The sequence below is a fragment of the Entelurus aequoreus genome, linkage group LG13 (assembly GCF_033978785.1).
Source record: "Entelurus aequoreus isolate RoL-2023_Sb linkage group LG13, RoL_Eaeq_v1.1, whole genome shotgun sequence".
In the NCBI taxonomy this organism is placed as follows: domain Eukaryota; kingdom Metazoa; phylum Chordata; class Actinopteri; order Syngnathiformes; family Syngnathidae; genus Entelurus; species Entelurus aequoreus.
The window spans coordinates 2,649,707-2,674,849 of NC_084743.1; the positions used below are offsets into that span (position 1 = coordinate 2,649,707).

Below are 25,143 nucleotides of genomic sequence, written 5' to 3' on the forward strand. Positions count from 1 at the left end.
TATCAGTTTAGGTTTGCGTAAAGGCTAACTTGTTATTTTCCTTTGTAATCTTTGCCTACTGAGCCTATGCTGTTAAGTTATTTTGGCTCAATTTGCCTTCATTTTTTTTATGTTAATGTATTATTATTTAATATATATTATTGTTTTAGTTGCTTAAGAGATATTCCTGGCTCTGAATTTGCTCATTGCTATTTTTATGTTGTTGCCGTCATCAAAAAACGAACAGGTCACTCATCAGTTACTCAGTACTTGAGTAGTTTTTTCACAATATACTTTTTACTTTTACTCAAGTAAATATTTGGGTGACTACTCCTTACTTTTACTTGAGTAATAAATCTCTAAAGTAACAGTACTCTTACTTGAGTACGATTTCTGGCTACTCTACCCACCTCTGTATATCGATACGACAATTCTGGGAATGGACTCATCGGAAGTGACGCTAGCCGTTACAGGACGTGACGCAGGAGGCCCCGCCTCTTCCTTGCAGTTAAAGGAAGTGACGTCATCAAAACGGCAGCCCCCATAGGATGAATGAATGAATAAGTGAAACGTTGGTACGCCCAGACAAATAAACGTTTTAAAAATTGAAGTTCGGCTGTATTTTAAAAAAACTGAATTTTTATTCAATGAAATTTTTAGCTTAATTTTGACTCGGCTCACCATGTGGACACAAATTAAGTGCTGTGGAAATGTGCAGATTTGGAATGTTTGAATGACGAGGCACCACTGCATCTGCACACCATTTCACCAATTTCGTCGTGTTCACAGGTCAAATGTTTGGAATAAAAGCAAGCAGCAATATTACGTGTTGCCAAAACGAGACTTATCTTCTCAAATGGGGGTTTTGTGAATGAGACATGAGTGTGACAATAGTCTGATGATCATCTTGTCTCTCGGACGCTAAACTGCGGTGGAAATGGGGGTTGAAGCATCAGAATATGCACAGTCATCAAGAAAGCAAAGTGAGAAGGTGTGGCTAGCACAGTAGTTGCAGTAATCTGGGGGGCATGTTGAGGATGAGAGTTTCAGGCTAGCATTCTGGGGCTTCAGCAGCGTGGGACTGACCTTACTTCCAGAGTCCTTGGGTCCACACTCGCCCTTGTCATACCACCATTTGTTTTTCAGTTTGTCTAAGACGCCTGCTTCGCTCAGTTTCAAAACGGCAAGGTTTACCGGGGTTCTTTGCGTGTAAAAATAACATAAATAACATCATGGGTCATGTTATTTTATGTTATTCACTTCTTTTCACAGGTAATGCATGGCACAGAGTTCAGAGAAAGCACAACAACGACAGCCAAAAAAAAAAAAGGGTGACCGAGCGCGGCTCCCGCCGAGTACATGCGTGTGCGCTCGGTGGGCTCAGCCAGCGACAGACATGTGAGCGGGAGACGCCTTTTGTCACGCGACGCCAGCGTGCTGCCCAGGCTGCCCGGCGAGCGGAGCGCACGCAGGTACTGACAAGGCACAAACATTCCATATCAGCGTGCGAATAGGCATTCTTCTACTTCACGCACTTATTAAAGGTGGTTTTGGCACTTTTAACTCTTTTTAGGGAATGTCAAGTTCATACTGGGACAATTGGTAGAGCAGTCTTTTTTTTAACCAAGTACCACCTCAAAAAAACACTTAACTAGTGATGTGCGATAATACTGTTTTTATTTCCGATCTGATACTTTGTGCAAATATACCTAATGTATCTGCTAAAATATAAAACGTTGTGCATTTAAAACAACATTGTATAAAAAATACAAATATATATTTATTATTGTATCTTGTATAGTATTTATCATATTATTTGTCATCATTATTTTTTATGTATTATTATTATTATTATATATTAGGTAATATTTATGGTTTTAGTTTAGTTTAGTATAGTTTATTATTCTTCGGTCAATGGTCAACAAAATAAACAAACAGTTGTACATTCATAGATTGAAAATGTATGTACTATTACTATAATTATTATTATTTATTTATTGTTATGTATTATTATATTTAGTAAATACACCTAATGTATCTGCTAAAATATAAAAAGTTGTGCATTTCAAATAACATTGCATAAAAAAAATACAGTTATATATTTATTATTGTATCTTAAATAGTGTGTATTATATTATTTGTTATAATTATTTTTTATGTATTATTATTATTATTTATTAGGTAGTATTTATGGTTTTATATACTATTACTATTAATATTATTATTATTATTTATTTATTGTTATTTATTATTATATGTAGTAATTACACCTAATGTATCTGCTAAAATATAAAAAGTTGTGCATTTCAAATAATATTGCATAAAAATACATTTATATGTGTATTATTGTATCTTACATGTATATAGTATTTATTATATTATTTGTTATCATTATTTTGTATGTATTATTATTATTATTATTTATTAGGTAGTGTTTATTGTTTTATGTACTATTACTATTATTATTTATGTATTATTATATTCAGTAAATATACCTAATGTGTCTGCTAAAATATAAAACGTTGTGCATTACAAACAACATTGTATAAAAAAATACAAATATATATTTATTATTGTATCTTATATAGTATTTATCATATTATTTGTTATCATTATTTTTTATGTATTATTATTATTATATATTAGGTAATATTTATGGTTTTAGTTTAGTTTAGTTTAGTTCAGTTTATTATTCTTCGGTCGATGGTCAACAAAATAAACAAACAGTTGTACATTCATAGATTGAAAATGTATGTACTATTACAATAATTATTATTATTTATTTATTGTTATGTATTATTATATTTAGTAAATACACCTAATGTATCTGCTAAAATATAAAAAGTTGTGCATTTCAAATAACTTTGCATAAAAAAATACAGTTTTATATTTATTATTGTATCTTAAATAGTATGTATTATATTATTTGTTATAATTATTTTTTTATGTATTATTATTATTATTTATTATGTAGTATTTATGGTTTTATATACTTTTATTATTAATATTATTATTATTATTTATTTATTGTTATTTATTATTATATGTAGTAATTACACCTAATGTATCTGCTAAAATATAAAACGTGCATTTCAAACAACATTGTATAAAAAATACAAATATATATTTATTATTGTATCTTATATAGTATTTATCATATTATTTGTTATCATTATTTTTTATGTATTATTATTATTATTATATATTAGGTAATATTTATGGTTTTAGTTTAGTTTAGTTTAGTTTAGTTTATTATTCTTCGGTCAATGGTCAACAAAATAAACAAACAGTTGTACATTCATAGATTGAAAATGTATGTACTATTACAATAATTATTATTATTTATTTATTGTTATGTATTATTATATTTAGTAAATACACCTAATGTATCTGCTAAAATATAAAAAGTTGTGCATTTCAAATAACATTGCATAAAAAAATACAGTTTTGTATTTATTATTGTATCTTAAATAGTATGTATTATATTATTTGTTATAATTATTTTTTATGTATTATTATTATTATTTATTAGGTAGTATTTATGGTTTTATATACTTTTACTATTAATATTATTATTATTATTTATTTATTGTTATTTATTATTATATGTAGTAATTACACCTAATGTATCTGCTAAAATACAAAACATTGTGCATTTCAAACAACATTGTATAAAAAATACAAATATATATTTATTATTGTATCTTGCATAGTATTTATCACATTATTTGTTATCATTATTTTTTATGTATTATTATTATTATTATTATATATTAGGTAATATTTATGGTTTTAGTTTAGTTTAGTGTAGTTTATTATTCTTCGGTCAATGGTCAACAAAATAAACAAACAGTTGTACATTCATAGATTGAAAATGTATGTACTATTACTATAATTATTATTATTTATTTATTGTTATGTATTATTATATTTAGTAAATACACCTAATGTATCTGCTAAAATATAAAAAGTTGTGCATTTCAAATAACATTGCATAAAAAAAATACAGTTATATATTTATTATTGTATCTTAAATAGTGTGTATTATATTATTTGTTATAATTATTTTTTATGTATTATTATTATTATTATTATTTATTAGGTAGTATTTATGGTTTTATATACTATTACTATTAATATTATTATTATTATTTATTTATTGTTATTTATTATCATATGTAGTAATTACACCTAATGTATCTGCTAAAATATAAAAAGTTGTGCATTTCAAATAATATTGCATAAAAATACAGTTATATATGTATTATTGTATCTTACATGTATATAGTATTTATTATATTTTTTGTTATCATTATTTTTTATGTATTATTATTATTATTATTATTTATTAGGTAGTGTTTATTGTTTTATGTACTATTACTATTATTATTTATTTATTATTATATTCAGTAAATATACCTAATGTATCTGCTAAAATATAAAACGTTGTGCATTTCAAACAACATTGTGTAAAAAATACAAATTTATATTTATTATTGTATCTTATATAGTATTTATCATATTATTTGTTATCATTATTTTTTATGTATTATTATTATTATTATTATATATTAGGTAATATTTATGGTTTTAGTTTAGTTTAGTTTAGTTTATTATTCTTCGGTCAATGGTCAACAAAATAAACAAACAGTTGTACATTCATAGATTGAAAATGTATGTACTATTACAATAATTATTATTATTATTTATTGTTATGTATTATTATATTTAGTAAATACACCTAATGTATCTGCTAAAATATAAAAAGTTGTGCATTTCAAATAACATTGCATTAAAAAATACAGTTTTATATTTATTATTGTATCTTAAATAGTATGTATTATATTATTTGTTATAATTATTTTTTATGTATTATTATTATTATTTATTAGGTAGTATTTATGGTTTTATATACTATTACTATTAATATTATTATTATTATTTATTTATTGTTATTTATTATCATATGTAGTAATTACACCTAATGTATCTGCTAAAATATAAAAAGTTGTGCATTTCAAATAATATTGCATAAAAATACAGTTATATATGTATTATTGTATCTTACATGTATATAGTATTTATTATATTATTTGTTATCATTATTTTTTATGTATTATTATTATTATTATTATTATTTATTAGGTAGTGTTTATGGTTTTATTTACTATTACTATTATTATTTATTTATTATTATATTCAGTAAATACACCTAATGTATCTGCTAAAATATAAAACGTTGTGCATTTCAAACAACATTGTATAAAAAATAAAAATTTATATTTATTATTGTATCTTATATAGTATTTATCATATTATTTGTTATCATTATTTTTTATGTATTATTATTATTACATATTAGGTAATATTTATGGTTTTAGTTTAGTTTAGTTTAGTTTATTATTCTTCGGTCAATGGTCAACAAAATAAACAAACAGTTGTACATTCATAGATTGAAAATGTATGTACTATTACTACAATTATTATAATTTATTTATTGTTATGTATTATTATATTTAGTAAATACACCTAATGTATCTGCTAAAATATAAAAAGTTGTGCATTTCAAATAATATTGCATAAAAATACAGTTATATATGTATTATTGTATCTTATATAGTATTTATTATATTATTTGTTATCATTATTTTTTATGTATTATTATTATTACTATTTATTAGGTAGTGTTTATGGTTTTATGTACTATTACTATTATTATTTATTTATTATTATATTCAGTAAATATACCTAATGTATCTGCTAAAATATAAAAAGTTGTGCATTTCAAATAACAACATTGCATAAAAAATACAGTTATATATTTATTATTGTATCTTATATAGTATTTATTATATTATTTGTTATCATTATTTTTGATGTATTGTTATTATTATTTATTAGGTAGTGTTTATGGTTTTATGTACTATTACTATTATTATTATTCATTATTATATTTTGTAAATACACCTAATGTATCTGCTAAAATATAAAAAGTTGTGCATTTCAAATAATATTGCATAAAAAATACAGTTATGTATGTATTATTATTGTATCATATATAGTATTTATTAAAATATGTATTATAAAAACATTATTTATTATGTAGTATGTATTATTTTATTTATTATTATCGTCATTATTATCATTTATTGTTATTATTTATGTATTATTATATTTATTTAGGATTAAATTTTTTTTTTTTTTTTAAACTGTCATTGCTCAAAAATAATAATGAAATAAAATTTATGTTGTTATGAATTATTGACTTATTCAAGGCTCCAATTACTTCACAATATTCCACTGTAAGAAATGTTTTTTTTGGGGGGGGGGGTTTCCCTTTTTGTTGTTTACCATTTACAAAAAGAAAGTTTTATTTTACACAAAGGGTATACAATTAACACAAAATAGATGAATAAATAATAAAAACTTATAATCGACGGATAGATCTGAAGTTGATCTAGAGACTTAAGCGTTGAAAGTAAAAAAATAAAATACAATTTAAAAAAATGATGTATATATATATATATATATATATATATATATATATATATATATATATATATATATATATATATATATATATATATATATATATTTAAAATTTTATTTTATTTTATTTTATTATTTATTTTTTAACGACTTATTTAAAAAAAATTATAAGTGGGGCCCTTTTGGATCCCCAAGCATTTTAGTGGGATTTTTTAAACTGTCATTGCTCAAAAGTAATAATAAAGTTATGTTTGTTATGAAGTTTTCTTGTACAAAAGAGCATAAAAGAAACAAAAACATTCATGAATAAATAATAAAAACATATAATAGACGGATACGTCTGAAGTTAATCTAGAGACTTAAGAATTGAAAGTAAAAAAATAAAATTGAAATTAATATACAGTATATATATATATATATATATATATATATATATATATATATATATATATATATATATATATATATATATATTTTATTTTTTTTACCAGGAAATTTAGTGGCATTTATTTATATATATATGGGTACTTTAACTTAACTTTAATATATATATATATATATATATATATATATATATATATATATATATATATATATATATATATATATATATATATATATATATATATATATATATATATATATATATATATATATATATATATGTATATATATATATATATATATATATATATATATATATATATATATATATATATATATATATATATATATATATATATATATATATATATATATATATATAAATAAAAATAAAACAAATATATATAACTGTCATTGCGCAAAAATAATGAACTAAAATAAACCTTATTATTAATTATTAACTTATTCAAGGCTCCAATTACTTCACATCAAATATGCCACTTTGAAATAAATATTTTTGGTGGAAAATATTGCATATTTTGTGTTTGCCATAAAAAACAGAGTTTTCTTAGACAAAAAGTGCACAAAACAAACGTGAAAAAACAATCAAAACTTATAATCAAATGGATAGATCAGAAGTTGATCTAAAGACTTAAGTGTTGAAAGTAAAAAAAAAAGTGTGATCTTCTATCCAATAATTTTTTATTTTTTTTTAAATCATAATGAAATACAATTATTTTTTGTATGAATTATTGACATATTTAAGGCTCCAGTTACTCCACATCAAGTATTCCACTTTGAAATAAATATATTTGGTGGAAAATATTGCATATTTTCTGTGTTTTCCATAAAAAAAACAAATTTTTCTTAGACAAAAAGTGCATAAAACAAACGTGAAAAAACTATAAAATCGACGCATGGATGGGAAGTTGATCTACAGACTTAAGCATTGACAGTAAAAAAAAGAAAAAAAAAAGTATTCTCTTTTACCCAGGAATTTTAGTGGTATTTTTTAAATTTTATTATGTATTTTTACTATAAAAACATAAAGAAAAAAAATCATATTGACAGAACTGAAGTCAATCTAGAGATTTAAGCGTTTAATTGTTTTTAACAATGTTACCTTTAGAAATGTACGAATAAAACAATAAAAAATAAAATAAAAATATATGTATTTTTATGTCGGAGACCCCCTAAAAAAATGTGTATATTGTATTAGTTTTGAAAATGTAAAAAGTCAACATATCTAACTAATATTCAATACTTGGTGTTCTTTAGTGCTCCTCAGAGTCGCCACCAGGGGGCGAACGTTCCTGCCTTGTACAGTAACTGCAAATTGTCTCCTTGTATCTATTCCACCTCTTTTTTCCCCCCCTTCTGGAAATGTAGCCAACCGAGTGTTGGAGCCAATCATATTTTGGCTTGACGCGTGTCAAGGGGCTGTGAACCTTTTTATGCGGGGGGGAAAAAAAGGTGCACGGCGCTGACAGCAGCTGCAACATGGAGCCAGAAGATGCAACATGTCTCAGGAGGGTTCACTTTTGCCCTTTGGCCGGCGCTGCTGGCCCGGGCAGATGCTGGCGTTACTCTCCCAGGACAGGGGGCCATCGCGGGCTCCCCGGCCGGCGATGGGCCCCCCCGGTCCTTGAGGATGGGGCGGGCGGACAGAGAGGGCTAACCTTGGAATCCCCTCCCCCGCTGCCACATTCTCCTTTGTCATACCACCACTTGTTTTTCAATTTGTCCAACAGGCCCTGCTCGTTGAGCTTGAGCACGGCCAGGTTGACCGCGTTTCTTTAAGGTACAAACAAAAGAGGAGGAGGGGGAGGGGACAGATAAGATAGTTTGGTCAGAGCAAAAGGATGGAGGGACAGACAGATGAGGACCGCAGCCGGGCGGGTGGAGGAAAAGGGTGGAGGGCACAAAGATGGAGGCCCCTCAGGCAACACTCGCTCGCTCTTCATCTCTCCGTCCACAAATATTTGCTTCTTTTGTGTTTTTATTACCAAACATTCTTTTCCACACTTGAATTTGGTGAAATCATTATTTTTTTAAAATACTTTCCCACCTTTTTTTTTTTTACATTTAATTTTCCAAACACATTTTTTTTTACATTTAATTTTTTTCATACTGAATTTTTTGTATACTGAATTCTTTTACACTAAATTTTTATGCACTGATTTTTTTCTACACAACATTTTTTTGAAACTAAAATTAAATACACTGATTTTTTTTGTTTTTACACTGATTTTTGGTACACATAATTATTTTACACATAATTTTTTTTACACTGAATCTTTTTATACTGAATTTTTATACACTGAATTTTCATACACTGTTTTTTTTACACAGAATTTTTTTTTACACTGAACTTTTTACACACTGAATTTTTTTTAGTGAATATTTACACGGTGTATAAATATTCAGTAAAAAAAATTCAGTGTAAAAAAAAAATGTGTGTAAAAAAAATTCAGCATAGAAAAATCAGTGTATATTATACACAGATTTTTTTTATAAAAATCAATGTATATATTATACACTGATTTTTCTATGCTGAATTTTTTTTACACAAATTTTTTTTTACACTGAATCTTTTTACACTGAATTTTTATACACAGCTTTTTTTGCACTCAATTGTTTTTATACTAAATGTTTACACTGATTTTTTTATACACTGTTTTTTCAAACTTAATTTTTTATACACTGAATTTTCATACAATGTTTTTTTACACTGAATCTTTTTACACTGAACTTTTTACACACTGAATTGTTTTTAAACTGAATATTTATACAATGATTTTTGTATGCTGAATTTTTTTGACACTACATTTTTCATACACACATTTTTTCTTATACTGATTTTTTTTTACACTGAATCTTTCTACACTTAATTTTTTTATACACTGAATTTTCACACAGTTTTTTTTACACAGAATTTTTAAAAACTGAATTATTATACACTGATTTTTTCCAATTTATTTATACATGGATCTTTTTTGCACTGAATTGTTTTTACACTGAATTTTTATACACTGTTTTTTCCAAACTGAGTTTTTTTATACATTGTTTTTTTTTTTTACACTGAATCGTTTTACACTAAACTTTTTTCACACTGCATTTTTATACACTGATTTTTTCTTACACTGAATTTTCATACCGTTTTTTTTACACTAAATTTTTATACACTGATTTTTTGTTACACTCCACTGAATCTTTTTACACAGAATTATTTTATACACTGAATTTTCATAGTTTTTTTTACACAGAATTTTAAAAAACTGATTTATTACACACTGATTTTTCCTATTTTTTTATACAGTTTTTTTTGCACTGAAATGTTTTTGCACTGAATGTTTACACTGAATTTTTATACACTGTTTTTTCAAACTTATTTTTTTATACACTGAATTTTCATACACTGTTTTTTTTACACTGAATCCTTTTACACTGAATTTTTTTATACACTGCATTTTCATACAGTTTTTTTACACTGAATTTTTATACACTGATTAAAAAAAAAAAATTCATACACGGGTTGTTTTACACTGAATTTTTTTCATACTGATTTTTTTGTACACTAATTTTTTTTACAGTGATTTTTTTTCATACTGAAATTTTTGCACACTCATTTTTTTTACACCAAATTATTTTCCACACCAATTTTTTTTCATACTTAATTTTTGTGTACACTCATTTGTAATACTTATTTGTATACTCAATTTGTATTCAATTAAATAGTCTGCATAATTGTAAACATTTCAGTTCCCAAAATTGAAAGGCTAAAATTCCTTGTCCAAAATAGCTTTGGTAATAAATGAACCTCCTGATCTAGAAGTGTTAGATTGTGCCAGAGTTACATCGCTGCTCTTAAAGCAGTCTGCTGCCTGCTGATGGAGCTCGTGTACCCTCCTGCTGCTTTACTACCTTCATGCTGCTCACACTGTGTGTGTGTGTGTGTGTGTGTGTGTTTGTGTGTGTGTTCACACCCCTGAAGAGATTTACTTCCAAACAAAATTCAGGGACAAAGGGCTGAATGTGTTCCAAGGATTCATGGCCAAAGCATCAACTTTTCTCAGCTGCGTTCCCTTCAATCTTTGACACTGACTATGTTTCCATGCACTAAATTACTCGGATTTCTTTAATAATTTCCTACAACCCAGGCAATCAATCAAATCATCTAGCAATGCAGTCTGCTGAAAATGATGGAAAGTGCCACTCTACATAGCGACTGACGCTGTGGTCAAAGTTGGAATTGCCACTCAACCCATTTTACGATATTCAACACTCTACGGCCATCTGGCGGCTAAAGTGTGTAGTGCAATCCCCAGATTTGTCACGTTTCAAAAAATGAAAATAGTTTTGAACGATAAACCAAATAAAATAATAATACAAATTATGAATAAATATTATTAATAATTGAAATTAAAATAATAAAATAACATGTCAATTCGAAAAATAAAATAACATGACAATTTAAAAAATAAAATAATACATATTAATAATAATTGAAATTAAATTAATAAAATAAAAAATGAGAATAATCATTTTGAACGATAAACCAAATAAAATGTTAATAAATATTAATCAATATTATTAATAATAATTGAAATTTAAATAATATAATAAGAACAATAAATACTAAAATAAAAATAAAAAATAAAAATAATAAATATTATCAATAATAATTGAAATTAAAATAAGAAAATTAAAATGTTTTTTTAAAAAATTGTAATAAACAAAAAATTCAACACTCTACTGCTATATGGCGGCTAGAGTGTATACCGCAATCCCCAGATTTGTCACGTTTCAAGAAATAAAAATAATAATTTTGAACGATAATCCAAATAAAATAATAATAAATATTATTAATAAATAGTATTAGTAATTGAAATTAAAATAATAAAAGAAAAATAATAAATAATACAATACAAATTTGAAAAAATATATATATAATTGATAATTGAAATTAAAATAATAAAATAATAAAATAATAATAATTTAAATTGAAATAATAAAAATAATAACAATAATAATTTTGAACGATAAACTAAATAAAATATTAATAACTATTAATAAATATAGTTAGTAATTTAAATTGAAATAATAAAATAATAATAATAAATAATACAATACAAATAAAATAATAAAATAATAAATATTAATAATAATTGAAATTAAAATAGTAAAATAATAATAATTGAAGTTGAAATAATACAAATAATAAGAATAATAATTTTGAATGATAAACTAAATAAAATATTAATAAATTATAATACATATTATTACTAATAATTAAAATTGAAATAATATAAAAAAATAAATAAATACTAAAATAAAAAATAAAAATAATAAATATTAATAATAATTGAAATTAAAATAATAAATAATAAAATGCAAAAAAAAAATTAATATAAATATTAATACAATTAAAAAAAATTGTAAAACCATTAAATAAACAAAAACAAAAAAAGTGCAGTTTCCCTTCAATTTAGGTTTTGGACACGCATTGCGGATTGCCAGGCCCTTAAGCTCAACAGCGCGTGATCGGCCGTCATAGAACTAATGTTTGTTTGGAGAGCGACGAGATATGGATCAAGACAGTGTTCTCTGGGGCCACCTAATCTACCAGCTGTGATTGGCTGAGTGGGGCGATGGGATGAGGAAAACAGGGGAAAAGATGTATTTGTGAGTCATCGACAGCCACATGTCAGCAGTCATCTCCACTTAGGCGGACACGGCACCTTGGTCCAAGGACCAAAGACGGCACTATGAGCAGAGGCCCCCAGCCACGTTTCCACTCGCTCGCTCACGTTAGGACCCATTGAGAGACCGCAGCAGATTGACCCTCCCACGCACCGTAACAAAACCCCCCAAAAAACTCCTTTTTGGAGTTTGAGCCAGCGGCACACCGGGGAAGTGGTAGGACAGACAGTCTGACTCCCCTCATCACACACTTAGCTCGCCTTTGTTTTTATTGTCAAATGTCTGCTGAGGGGGGAAAGTCACTTTTTAGTCTTAGTTTGACCCAGCCAATTCCTATAAAAGACTCTTGTGGTTTGTTCGAGTCCCCCATTGGTCTGTTTGGCCAGCATTTCCCCCGTCCTCCGGCCGTGGACGTTCAGCCTCTCCTCATAGTCTCGTCACTTGAAAGCATCTCAGTATGGAGGGGATGGCGTGGGGTGTGGGGCGTGGGGGGGGGCTCACGAGAGACGGGGACAGCATGGATAGTGTTACCTGAGAGGTGGTCCTGTGGAAGGAAGCCAACGTAATGGCGGGCAGGTGACGGAATGATGGCGGACGTGGACGAGACACACCATGAGACGGGGTGGGGGGATGATGGGAGTCTATGCATCTTTAAGGTGCTGCCGGGTGGAAACTTTGAAACTTTTTGAATAGTCAGGACTTGGGACTCGGGATGGGTGCCGCTCACATTTCCACCGACACGGTACTAAACGGTGCCAGTTTTGGGTACTTTTTATCTGTGTGAATCGATATGATATTGTTTTTTTTTTTATATTAAAATCACATTTTTATTGGAACATTTTTAAAATGATGATAACATTTATCGGCCGATAAATGCTTTAAAATGTAATATCGGAAATTATCGGTATCGGTTATATTTTTTGTTTTTACATTTTTTTATTAAATCAACATAAAAAACACAAGATACACTTACAATTAGTACACCATCCCCAAAAACCTCCCTCCCCCATTTACACTCATTCACACAAAAGGGTTGTTTCTTTCTGTTATTAATATTCTGCTTCCTACATTATATATCAATATATATCAATACAGTCTGCAAGGGATACAGTCCGTAAGCACACATGATTGTGCGTGCTGCTGCTCCACTAACAGTACTAACCTTTAACAGTTACTAATTTTCATTAATTACTAGTTTCTATGTACCTGTTTTATATTGTTTTACTTTCTTTTTTATTAAAAAAAAAAGTTTTTAATTTATTTATCTTATTTTATTTTATTAATTTGATAAAAAAAAGACCTTATCTTCACCATACCCAATTGTCCAAATTAGGCATAAAAATGTGTTAATTCCACGACTGTATATATCGGTATCGGTTGATATCGGTATCGGTAATTAAGAGTTTGGACAATATCGGAATATTGGATATCGGCAAAAAAGCCATTATCGGACATTCCTACTTCTATCCAGTTGTTTATTTTTTTTTGTATAGTTAATGGTGTTTTTTTTGTTTTTTTTGTTGCACCCTAAAAAGTGTTAATACTGTAAGTATTGTACTTGAGCTGATTATGATCATTTCTGTCCAGTGGTTACATCTTTTATTATTACATTTCTGAGTCAAGTTGGCATTAAAAATCGCAAAGTTACCTAGAGGATATGAACATTTTATATCACGGTTTTTTTTGTTGCACCCTAAAAAGTGTTAATACGGTAAGTATTGTACTTGAGCTGATTATGATCATTTCTGTCCAGTGGTTACATCTTTTATTATTACATTTCTGAGTCAAGTTGGCATTAAAAATTGCATCGTTACCTAGAGGATATGAACATTTTGAATAACGTTTTTTTCTTTGTTGCACCCTAAAAAGTGTTAATACTGTAAGTATTGTACTTGAGCTGATTATGATCATTTATGTCCAGTGGTTACATCTTTTATTATTACATTTCTGAGTCAAGTTGGCATTAAAAATTGCAACGTTACCTAGAGGATATGAACATTTTGTATCACGGTTTTTGTTGTTGCACCCTAAAAAGTGTTGATACTGTAAGTATTGTACTTGAGCTGATTATGATCATTTCTGTCCAGTGGTTACATCTTTTATTATTACATTTCTGAGTCAAGTTAGCATTAAAAATTGCAACGTTACCTAGAGGATATGAACATTTTATATTACGTTTTTTTGTTGCACCCTAAAAAGTGTTAGTACTGTAAGCATTGTACTTGAGCTGATTATGATCATTTCTGTCCAGTGGTTACATCTTTTATTATTACATTTCTGAGTCAAGTTGGCATTAAAAATTGCAACGTTACCTAGAGGATATGAACATTTTATATCAGGTTTTTTTTTGTTGCACCCTAAAAAGTGTTAGTACTGTAAGTATTGTACTTATTACACACCAACTGCTTGATTGTAACGCACATCTTAGTTGTAGTTTTCATTATCACATTTGGAGGTGTTGTAATCGCCATGTAAAATGGCTAATGCTAATCGTTAGCATGTCAATAGCAAAGCCATTGTGTATTAGCATCAAGCTAGCGCAATTTTTGGAAAAGTGTAGCCTTACGTGGGATCATTTTTAAAGCCAATTTCTTTGTTGGTGTTAAAAATTGCAACATTACATAGAGGATATGAAAATATTATGTCACGGCTGTTGTTGCACCCTAAAAAGTGTTAATACTGTAAGTATTGTACTTATTACGCACCAGCTGTTTGATTGTAACATGCATCTTATTTGTAGTTTTCATTAACACTTTTGAAAGTGTTGTAATCGCCATGTAAAATGGCTAATGCTAATCGGTAGCATGTCAACAGCAAAGCCAGGACTAGGATGAAGAACCTCAGAGACAACAGGACTAGGATGAAGAACCTCAGAGACAACAGGACTAGGATGAAGAACCAACAGGACTAGGATGAAGAACCTCAGAGACAACAGGACTAGGATGAAGAACCTCGGAGACAACAGGACTAGGATGAAGAACCAACAGGACTAGGATGAAAAACCTTGGAGACAACAGGACTAGGATGAAGAACCTTGGAGACAACAGGACTAGGATGAAGAACCAACAGGACTAGGATGAAGAACCTTGGAGACAACAGGACTAGGATGAAGAACCTTGGAGACAGCAGGACTAGGATGAAGAAGCAACAGGACTAGGATGAAGAACCTTGGAGACAACAGGACTAGGATGAAGAACCAACAGGACTAGGATGAAGAACCTCGGAGACAACAGGACTAGGATGAAGAACCAACAGGACTAGGATGAAGAACCGTGGAGACAACAGGACTATGATGAAGAAACAACTGGATACAACAGGACTAGGATGAAGAACCTTGGAGACAACAGGACTAGGATGAAGAACCAACAGGACTAGGATGAAGAACCTTGGAGACAACAGGACTAGGATGAAGAACCTTGGAGACAACAGGACTAGGATGAAGAACCAACAGGACTAGGATGAAGAACCTTGGAGACAACAGGACTAGGATGAAGAACCAACAGGACTAGGATGAAGAACCTCAGAGACAACAGGACTAGGATGAAGAACCTTGGAGACAACAGGACTAGGATGAAGAACCAACAGGAGTAGGATGAAGAACTTTGGAGATAACAGGACTAGGATGAAGAACCTCAGAGACAACAGGACTAGGATGAAGAACCAACCGGACTAGGATGAAGAACCTCAGAGACAACAGGACTAGGATGAAGAATCTTGGAGACAACAGGACTAGGATGAAGAACCAACAGGAGTAGGATGAAGAACCTTGGAGACAACAGGACTAGGATGAAGAACCTTGGAGACAACAGGACTAGGATGAAGAACCTTGGAGACAACAGGACTAGGATGAAGAACCAACAGGACTAGGATGAAGAACCTTGGAGACAACAGGACTAGGATGAAGAACCTTGGAGACAACAGGACTAGGATGAAGAACCAACAGGACTAGAATGAAGAACCTTGGAGACAACAGGACTAGGATGAAGAACCTCAGAGACAACAGGACTAGGATGAAGAACCTCGGAGACAACATGACCAGGATGAAGAACCTCGGAGACAACAGGACTAGGATGAATAACCTTGGAGACAACAGGACTAGGATGAAGACCCTTGGAGACAACAGGACTAGGATGAAGACCCTTGGAGACAACAGGACTAGGATGAAGAACCTTGGAGACAACAGGACTAGGATGAAGAACCAACAGGACTAGGATGAAGAACCTCAGAGACAACAGGACTAGGATGAAGAACCTTGGAGACAACAGGACTAGGATGAAGAACCAACAGGAGTAGGATGAAGAACCTTGGAGACAACAGGACTAGGATGAAGAACCTCAGAGACAACAGGACTAGGATGAAGAACCTCAGAGACAACAGGACTAGGATGAAGAACCAACAGGACTCGGATGAAGAACCTTGGAGACAACAGGACTAGGATGAAGAACCTCGGAGACAACATGACCAGGATGAAGAACCTCGGAGACAACAGGACTAGGATGAAGAACCTTGGAGACAACAGGACTAGGATGAAGAACCAACAGGAGTAGGATGAAGAACCTTGGAGACAACAGGACTAGGATGAAGAACCTTGGAGACAACAGGACTAGGATGAAGAACCAACAGGACTAGGATGAAGAACCTTGGAGACAACAGGACTAGGATGAAGAACCTCGGAGACAACATGACCAGGATGAAGAACCTCGGAGACAACAGGACTAGGATGAAGAACCTTGGAGACAACAGGACTAGGATGAAGAACCTTGTAAACAACAGGACTAGGATGAAGAACCAACAGGACTAGGATGAAGAACCTTGGAGACAACAGGACTAGGATGAAGAACCTTGAAGACAACAGGACTAGGATGAAGAACCTTGGAGATAACAGGACTAGGATGAAGAACCTCAGAGACAACAGGACTAGGATGAAGAACCTCGGAGACAACAGGACTAGAATGAAGAACCTTGGACACAACAGGACTAGGATGAAGAACCTTGGAGACAACAGGACTAGGATAAAGAACCAACAGGAGTAGGATGAAGAACCTTGGAGACAACAGGACTAGGATGAAGAACCTTGGAGACAACAGGACTAGGATGAAGAACCAACAGGACTGGGATGAAGACCCTTGGAGACAACAGGACTAGGATGAAGAACCAACAGGACTAGGATGAAGAACCTTTAAGACAACAGGATTAGGATGAAGAACCTTGGAGACAACAGGACTAGCATGAAGAACCTTGGAGACAACAGGACTAGGATGAAGAACCTTGAAGACAACAGGACTAGGATGAAGAACCTTGGAGACAACAGGACTAGGATGAATAACCTTGAAGACAACAGGACCAGGATGAAGAACTTTGGAGACAACAGGACTAGGATGAAGAACCAACAGGACTAGGATGAAGAACCTTGGAGACAACAGGACTAGGATGAAGAACCTCGGAGACAACATGACCAGGATGAAGAACCTCGGAGACAACAGGACTAGGATGAAGAACCTTGGAGACAACAGGACTAGGATGAAGAACCTTGGAAACAACAGGACTAGGATGAAGAACCAACAGGACTAGGATGAAGAACCTTGGAGACAACAGGACTAGGATGAAGAACCTTGAAGACAACAGGACTAGGATGAAGAACCTTGGAGACAACAGGACTAGGATGAAGAACCTCAGAGACAACAGGACTAGGATGAAGAACCTCGGAGACAACAGGACTAGGATGAAGAACCAACAGGACTAGAATGAAGAACCTTGGACACAACAGGACTAGGATGAAGAACCTTGGAGACAACAGGACTAGGATAAAGAACCAACAGGAGTAGGATGAAGAACCTTGGAGACAACAGGACTAGGATGAAGAACCTTGGAGACAACAGGACTAGGATGAAGAACCAACAGGACTAGGATGAAGACCCTTGGAGACAACAGGACTAGGATGAAGAACCAACAGGACTAGGATGAAGAACCAACAGGACTAGGATGAAGAACCTTTAAGACAACAGGATTAGGATGAAGAACCTTGGAGACAACAGGACTAGCATGAAGAACCTTGGAGACAACAGGACTAGGATGAAGAACCTTGAAGACAACAGGACTAGGATGAAGAACCTTGGAGACAACAGGACTAGGATGAATAACCTTGAAGACAACAGGACCAGGATGAAGAACTTTGGAGACAACAGGACTAGGATGAAGAACCAACAGGACTAGGAGGAATAACCTTGGAGACAGCAGGACTAGCATGAAGAACCTTGAAGACAACAGGACTAGGATGAAGACCCTTGGAAACAACAGGACTAGGATGAAGAACCTTGGAGACAACAGGACTAAGATGAAGAACCAACAGGACTAGGATGAACAACCAACAGGACTAGGATGAAGAACCTTTAAGACAACAGGACTAGGATGAAGAACCTTGGAGACAACAGGACTAGGATGAAGACCCTTGGAGACAACAGGACTAGGATGAAGAACCTTGGAGACAACAGGACTAGGACGAAGAACCAACAGGACTAGGATGAAGAACCAACAGGACTAGGATGAATAACATTGAAGACAACAGGACCAGGATGAAGAACTTTGGAGACAACAGGACTAGGATGAAGAACCTTGGAGACAACAGGACTAGGATGAAGTACCAACAGGACTAGGATGAATAACCTTGGAGACAACAGGACTAGCATGAAGAACCTTGAAGACAACAGGACTAGGATGAAGACCCTTGGAGACAACAGGACTAGGATGAAGAACCTTGGAGACAACAGGACTAGGATGAAGAACCAACAGGACTAGGATGAAGAACCAACAGGACTAGGATGAATAACCTTGGAGACAACAGGACTAGGATGAAGAACCTTGAAGACAACAGGACTAGGATGAAGACCCCTGGAGACAACAGGACTAGGATGAAGACCCTTGAAGACAACAGGACTAGGATGAAGAACCTTGGAGACAACAGGACTAGGATGAAGAACCAACAGGACTAGGATGAAGAACCAACAGGACTAGGATGAATAACCTTGGAGACAACAGGACTAGGATGAAGAACCTTGAAGACAACAGGACTAGGATGAAGACCCCTGGAGACAACAGGACTAGGATGAAGACCCTTGGAGACAACAGGACTAGGATGAAGAACCAACAGGACTAGGATGAATAACCTTGGAGACAACAGGACTAGGATGAAGAACCAACAGGACTAGGATGAAGAACCTTGGAGACAACAGGACTAGGATGAAGAACCAACAGGACTAGGATGAAGGACCTGGGAGACAACAGGACTAGGATGAAGAACCAACAGGACTAGGATGAAGAGCCTGGGAGACAACAGGACTAGGATGAAGAACCAAAAGGACTAGGATGAAGAACCTTGGAGACAACAGGACTAGGATGAAGAACCAACAGGACTAGGATGAAGAACCTTGGAGACAACAGGACTAGGATGAAGAACCAACAGGACTAGGATGAAGAACCTTGGAGACAACAGGACTAGGATGAAGAACCAACAGGACTAGGATGAAGAACCTTGGAGACAACAGGACTAGGATGAAGAACCAACAGGACTAGGATGAAGTACCTAGTTCTTCATTTTCAGATTTTTTGTAAAAGTGTAGCCTAACATGGGAGTATTTATAGAACTGGTTGGGTAGTGACCGCCAGTCAGTTTATCAGACTTTATCAGTCAGTTTATCAGACTTTATCAGTCAGTTTATCAGACTTTATCAGTCAGTTTATCAGACTTTATCAGTCAGTTTATCAGACTTTATCAGTCAGTTTATCAGACTTTACCAGTCAGTTTATCAGACTTTATCAGTCAGTTCATCAGACTTTACCAGTCAGTTTACCAGTCAGTTTATCAGTCATATTTCTTACGATTATTTGAGTTCAAAAAGGTCAATACGTCGGGAGTTTTGTTGTGGTTATTAATATTGTTTATGGCTGCAACCAGACGTGACGTCACGCACAACCGGGATAACCCAACACGGTGTTTCATGTAACCGGGCGTGGTACCCATCCCTACTTGTGACATCCACTGATGTGTTCCAAGGACCAGGTGGACCGGAGGATTGTGATCAGTTTCCACCGGACAGCGATGGCGTGAAAAAGGCGTGAAAAAGGCACAGCAGGGTAGGTGGAATATGGCAGCAATAGCACAGTTCCACCGCGGTGAGGTGACTGTTCCCTATTGTCACACTACTCCACCTACCTTAACTGTGAGCCTTTGGGTGTGGCGATCCCGTATCCTTTGGAGTCCAGGTTGCCGCCCACTTTCATGGTGTCGCAGGGCTTGCGCTGCTCCGTGTACTCGTTCATGGTGGACTCCAGGAGGAAGGCGTACTTCCCCTTGGACTTGCGCACCCGCGCCACGCCCTCCGCCGTGGTCTTGGTGAAGACGGTCGGCTCGGCCGACTTCATGTAGGACCACATCTTCTCGTACACCGCGATTTTGGAGCGCTGCGGACATGACAGAAGAGGAAGCGGAAATGAATGCGTTTGTAGCAGAAATGTGACATTTGCAAGGTCAAATATGTTTAATAACTGTAGATATAATAATGTCATCATTAAATAAGAATAATTCATTTTTATTTAATTGTACAAACCCCAAAACCAGTGAAATTGGCACATTGTGTAAATCAGGGGTCACCAACCTTTTTGAAACCAAGAGCTACTTCTTGTGTACTGATCAATGCGAAGGGCTACCAGTTTGATACACACTTAAATAAATTGCCAGAAATAGCCAATTTGCTCAATTTACCTTTAACTCTATGTTATTATTAATAATTAATGATATTTACACTTAATTGAACGGGTTAAAAGAGGAGAAAACACGAAAAAAAATGATAATTAAAATTTGAAACATAGTTTATCATCAATTTCGACTCTTTAAAATTCAAAATTCAACCGAAAAAAAGAAGAGAAAAACTAGCTAATTCGAATCTTTTTCAAAAAATTAAAAAAAAAGAATTTATGGAACATCATTAGTAATTTTTCCTGATTAAGACTCATTTTAGAATTTTGATGACATGTTTTAAATAGGTTAAAATCCAATCTGCACTTTGTTAGAATATACAACAAATTGGAGCAAGCTATATGTCTAACAAAGACAAATAATTATTTCTTCTAGATTTGCCACAACAAAAATTGTAAAAGAAATTCAAAAGACTTTGGAATAAGATTTAAATTTAATTCTACAGATTTTCTAGATTTGCCAGAATAATTTTTTTGAATTTTAATCATAATAAGTTTGAAGGAATATTTCACAAATATTCTTCGTCGAAAAAACAGAAGCTAAAATGAAGAATTAAATTAAAATTTATTTATTATTCTTTACAATAAAAAAAATAAATTTACTTGAACAATGATTTAAATTGTCAGGAAAGAAGAGGAAGGAATTTAAAAGGTAAAAAGGTATATGTGTTTAAAAATCCTAAAATCATTTTAAGGTTGTATTTTTTCTCTAAAATTGTCTTTCGGAAAGTTGTAAGAAGCAAAGTAAAAAAAATAATGAATTTATTTAAACAAGTGAAGACCAAGTCTTTAAAATATTTTCTTGGATTTTCAAATTCTATTTGAGTTTTGTCTCTCTTAGAATTAAAAATGTCGGGCAAAGCGAGACCAGCTTGCTAGTAAATAAATACAATTTAAAAAATACAGGCAGCTCACTGGTAAGTGCTGCTATTTGAGCTATTTTTAGAACAGGCCAGCGGGCTACTCATCTGGTCCTTACGGGCTACCTGGTGCCCGCGGGCACCGCGTTGGTGACCCCTGGTGTAAATGGTAAATAAAAACAGAATACAATGATTTTTTTTTTACTTATATTCAAATTGAATAGACCGCAAAGACAATATATGTAATGTTCCCACTGAGAAACTTTTAAAAACTTAAACAATCATTAAAAAAAAAATAAAAATAAAAAAAAAAATAAAAAAAATCCACTTTTACATATTTAAAGTTTTATTTGACTAAAAGGGCAAAAAAACAAACCAAAAAAATCATGAAAGAAATAACACAATTTTAAATCAAAATCAATGTTATTATGAATTATTGGCTAATTCATGGCTGAAATGACGTCACATTAAAAAATCCACTTTTAAATATTTTTTGGGGAAAATATTTCATATTTTGTGTTTGCCACATAAAAATAAACAAAGTTTTAGTTGACTAAAAGGGCATAAAACACCAAAAAAATCATGAAGGAAATAATACAAACTTATAATCGACGGCTAGATCTGAAGTTGATCTTAAGCGTTGAAAGTAAAAAAAAAATGGATGACTTATTTTTAACACTTTTATAAGTCGGGCCCTTTTGGATCCTTAAGCATTTTAGTGTCGTTGCTCAAAAAATAATAATGAATCAAAATCAATGTTGTTATGAATTATTGGCCAATTCATGGCTGAAATGATGTCACATTAAAAAATCCACTTTTAAATATTTTTTGGGGAAAATATTTCATATTTTGTGTTTGCCACATAAAAATAAACAAAGTTTTATTTGACTAAAAGGGCATAAAACAAAACAAAAAAAAAATCATGAAAGAAATAATACAAACTTATAATCGACGGCTAGATCTGAAGTTGATCTTAAGCGTTGAAAGTTTAAAAAATAAAAGGATGACTTATTTTTAACACTTTTATAAGTCGGGCCCTTTTGGATCCTTAAGCATTTTAGTGTCGTTGCTCAAAAAATAATAATGAATCAAAATCAATGTTGTTATGAATTATTGGCCAATTCATGGCTGAAATTATGTCACATTAAAAAATCTGATGGTGTATATTGATGAAGTTCCTTATTGCATGTGACCTGATGGTGTATGTTGATGAAGTTCCTTATTGCATGTGACCTGATGGTGTATATTGATGAAGTTCCTTATTGCATGTGACCTGATGGTGTATATTGATGAAGTTCCTTATGGCATGTGACCTGATGGTGTATGTTGATGAAGTTCCTTATTGCATGTGACCTGATGGTGTATATTGATGAAGTTCCTTATGGCATGTGACCTGATGGTGTATGTTGATGAAGTTCCTTATTGCATGTGACCTGATGGTGTATATTGATGAAGTTCCTTATGGCATGTGATCTGATGGTGTATGTTGATGAAGTTCCTTATGGCATGTGACCTGATGGTGTATGTTGATGAAGTTCCTTATTGCATGTGACCTGATGGTGTATATTGATGAAGTTCCTTATGGCATGTGACCTGATGGTGTATGTTGATGAAGTTCCTTATTGCATGTGACCTGATGGTGTATATTGATGAAGTTCCTTATTGCATGTGACCTGATGGTGTATGTTGATGAAGTTCCTTATTGCATGTGACCTGATGGTGTATGTTGATGAAGTTCCTTATGGCATGTGACCTGATGGTGTATGTTGATGAAGTTCCTTATGGCATGTGACCTGATGGTGTATGTTGATGAAGTTCCTTATGGCATGTGACCTGATGGTGTATGTTGATGAAGTTCCTTATTGCATGTGACCTGATGGTGTATATTGATGAAGTTCCTTATGGCATGTGACCTGATGGTGTATGTTGATGAAGTTCCTTATTGCATGTGACCTGATGGTGTATATTGATGAAGTTCCTTATGGCATGTGACCTGATGGTGTATGTTGATGAAGTTCCTTATTGCATGTGACCTGATGGTGTATATTGATGAAGTTCCTTATGGCATGTGATCTGATGGTGTATGTTGATGAAGTTCCTTATGGCATGTGACCTGATGGTGTATGTTGATGAAGTTCCTTATTGCATGTGACCTGATGGTGTATATTGATGAAGTTCCTTATGGCATGTGACCTGATGGTGTATGTTGATGAAGTTCCTTATTGCATGTGACCTGATGGTGTATATTGATGAAGTTCCTTATTGCATGTGACCTGATGGTGTATGTTGATGAAGTTCCTTATTGCATGTGACCTGATGGTGTATGTTGATGAAGTTCCTTATGGCATGTGACCTGATGGTGTATGTTGATGAAGTTCCTTATGGCATGTGACCTGATGGTGTATGTTGATGAAGTTCCTTATGGCATGTGACCTGATGGTGTATGTTGATGAAGTTCCTTATTGCATGTGACCTGATGGTGTATGTTGATGAAGTTCCTTATGGCATGTGACCTGATGGTGTATGTTGATGAAGTTCCTTATTGCATGTGACCTGATGGTGTATGTTGATGAAGGTGTGGTCTGCAGAGTCCGACTGCACTGAGCAAGCAAGCAGAGGAATCCAAACGTCATCTTCTCCCCGACGGAGTCATTCTCCAGTGCTGACATCAGCAGCCAATGAGGTGTGTGTGTTTGTGTGTGCAAGATGATGCGTGACGGACACCTATCCCATAATAATGTCGCCTTTTTCCCCTCCTTCCCTTTTTTATGACTTTGTGTGCCCATCATAGATTCAACCTTCAGACCAGAACCAGAACTGCTCCTTAACGCCCACACTCCTTCTCAAGCTGACTCATGTTGATACTGTATGACGCACAATATAATCACGTGGAATACAATCCATTCTTCTCTCACAGACATGATAATGTTCATTCTTCACTAACAATGTATGTATGTTTATATATATATATTTATGA

General features: G+C 32.4%; 1 protein-coding gene and 1 long non-coding RNA gene across 3 annotated transcripts in view; one reads left to right on the top strand and one right to left on the bottom strand.

Moving 5' to 3' along the window:
* gria4a (glutamate receptor, ionotropic, AMPA 4a) overlaps nt 1-25,143 on the bottom strand; it is a 351,871-nt gene that overhangs the window by 20,052 nt on the left and 306,676 nt on the right. The window contains exons 15-16 of one of the 2 annotated variants that reach the window (XM_062067252.1): nt 20,765-21,012; nt 1,066-1,180 (exon numbers count right to left, since the gene is read on the bottom strand). In XM_062067252.1, coding sequence (XP_061923236.1) covers nt 1,066-1,180; nt 20,765-21,012 — 363 coding nt within the window. Of the gene's footprint in view, nt 1-1,065; nt 1,181-8,531; nt 8,647-20,764; nt 21,013-25,143 lie in introns of both variants that reach the window. The other variant, XM_062067253.1, reaches the window with a different exon arrangement.
* LOC133663067 (uncharacterized) lies at nt 20,404-25,073 on the top strand. Its single transcript, XR_009828226.1, has 3 exons — nt 20,404-21,078; nt 24,755-24,849; nt 24,958-25,073. It is a non-coding gene; the product is annotated as an uncharacterized LOC133663067 (long non-coding RNA).